Source organism: Empidonax traillii, unplaced genomic scaffold, assembly GCF_003031625.1.
Source record: "Empidonax traillii isolate 1590-97213 ecotype Southwest subspecies unplaced genomic scaffold, ASM303162v1 scaffold7479:size13607, whole genome shotgun sequence".
In the NCBI taxonomy this organism is placed as follows: domain Eukaryota; kingdom Metazoa; phylum Chordata; class Aves; order Passeriformes; family Tyrannidae; genus Empidonax; species Empidonax traillii.
In genome coordinates, this window is record NW_020962608.1 from 11,628 (window position 1) to 13,607 (window position 1,980).

Consider the following 1,980-nt stretch of genomic DNA (forward strand, 5'->3'; position numbering starts at 1 on the left):
GGAAGTCAATGGGGTCAACCCAAGTCAACCCAAGGTCAATGGAGGTCAATGGGGTCAACCCAAGTCAACTCAAGGTCAATGGAGACCCTCAAAGTCAATGGAGGTCAATGGAGGTCAATGGAGATCCCAAGGGTCAACCCAAGGTCAATGGAGATCCCAAGGGTCAACCCAAGGTCAATGGAGTCAACCCAAGGTCAATGGAGTCAACCCAAGGTCAATGGAGATCCCAAGGGTCAACCCAAGGTCAATGGAGGTCAATGGAGGTCAATGGAGATGACAAGGGTCAACCCAAGGTCAATGGAGGTCAATGGAGGTCAATGGAGATGTCAAGGGTCAACCCAAGGTCAATGGAGACCCCCAAAGTCAACCCAAGGTCAATGGAGACCCCCAAAGTCAACCCAAGGTCAATGGAGGTTGATGGGGATGTCAAGGGTCAACCCAAGGCCAATGGAGACCCCTCAAGTCAACCCAAGGTCAATGGAGGTCAATGGGGTCAACCCAAGGTCAATGGAGGTCAATGGAGATGTCAAGGGTTAACCCAAGGTCAAGGGAGACCCCCAAAGTCAACCCAAGGTCAATGGAGGTCAATGGGGTCAACCCAAGTCAACCCGAGGTCGATGGAGACCCCCCAAGTCAAGGTTGGGTCAATCCAAGGTCTTGGAGGTCCTCAAAGTCAACCCAAGGTCAATGAAGACCCCCCAAGTCAACCCAAGGTCGATGAAGACCCCCCAAGTCAACCCAAGGTCAATGAAGACCCTTCAGGCCAACGAAGACCCCCAAAATCAATGCAAGGTCAAGGAAGGCCCCAAAAAGTCACCCCAAGCTCTTGGAGACCCCAAACCCCACCCCGAGACCCCCCCAAACTCAACCCAAGACCCTCCCAACTCAACCCAAAACTCACCAAGGCACTTGTGGGCCTCGACCTCTTGGACGGCGCCGGAGGCCGGGTGGTCGACCCGGCACGAGAACCTCCGGTCCCTCCACTCCTGGAAGGTGACGTTGACCCGGGAGCTCAACCGGAAGGTCCCCGGCGACGTCACGTCCGGTACGGGCGGTTCCACCTCGGGGGGCGGGGCCAGGGCGTGGCCGTCGGCCAACCAGGTGAGGCGGAGGGGGGGAGGGGCGAAGGCGGTGGCCAAGCACAGCAGCTCCACCCACGGGGCGGTCTCGGCGCGCTCGGGGTCGGCGTCGCAGGCGTGGTAGACGTGGATGGCGGGGGGGCGGGGCGTGGGGTCTGTGACGTCATTGGAGGGGTGGGGTGGGAGTCAAAGGTCAACTCGAGGTCGAGGAAGACCCCAAAAAGGTCAAGCCGAGGTCTTGGAGAGCCCCAAAAGTCAACCCAAGGTCTTGGAGACCCCCCCAAGTCAACTGGAGGTCAATGAAGACCCCCAAAGTCAACTGGAGGTCAACCAAGACCCCAAAGGTCAAGGTTGGGTCAACTGGAGGTCTTGGAGGTCCTCAAAGTCAACTGGAGGTCAATGAAGACCCCAAAGGTCAAGGTTGGGTCAACTGGAGGTCTTGGAGGTCCTCAAAGTCAACTGGAGGTCAACGAAGACCCCAAAGGTCAACCCAAGGTCAATGGAGACCCCAAAGGTCAAGGTTGGGTCAACTGGAGGTCTTGGAGATCCCAAAGGTCAACTCGAGGTCAATGAAGACCCCAAAAGTCACCCCAAGGTCAACCAAGATCCCAAAGGTCAAGGTTGGGTCAATGAAGACCCCAAAGGTCAAGGTTGGGTCAACTGGAGGTCTTGGAGGTCCTCAAAGTCAACTGGAGGTCAATGAAGACCCCAAAGGTCAAGCCAAGGTCAATGGAGACCCCAAAGGTCAAGGTTGGGTCAACTGGAGGTCTTGGAGGTCCTCAAAGTCAACTGGAGGTCAATGAAGGCCCCAAAGGTCAACCCAAGGTCTTGGAGACCCCAAAGGTCAAGGTTGGGTCAACTGGAGGTCAATGAAGACCCCAAAGGTCAAGCCAAGGTCTTG

General features: G+C 56.5%; 1 gene segment (V, D, J or C); it reads right to left on the reverse strand.

The window, feature by feature from the left end:
- The window catches only part of LOC114073627, a gene marked incomplete at both ends in the record, with an annotated part of 12,853 nt that extends 11,619 nt beyond the window's left edge, over window positions 1-1,234 (reverse strand). Inside the window, 1 exon segment of the C gene segment in view lies at window positions 902-1,234. Coding sequence covers window positions 902-1,234 — 333 coding nt within the window.
- Between the last annotated feature and the right edge of the window lie 746 nt (window positions 1,235-1,980).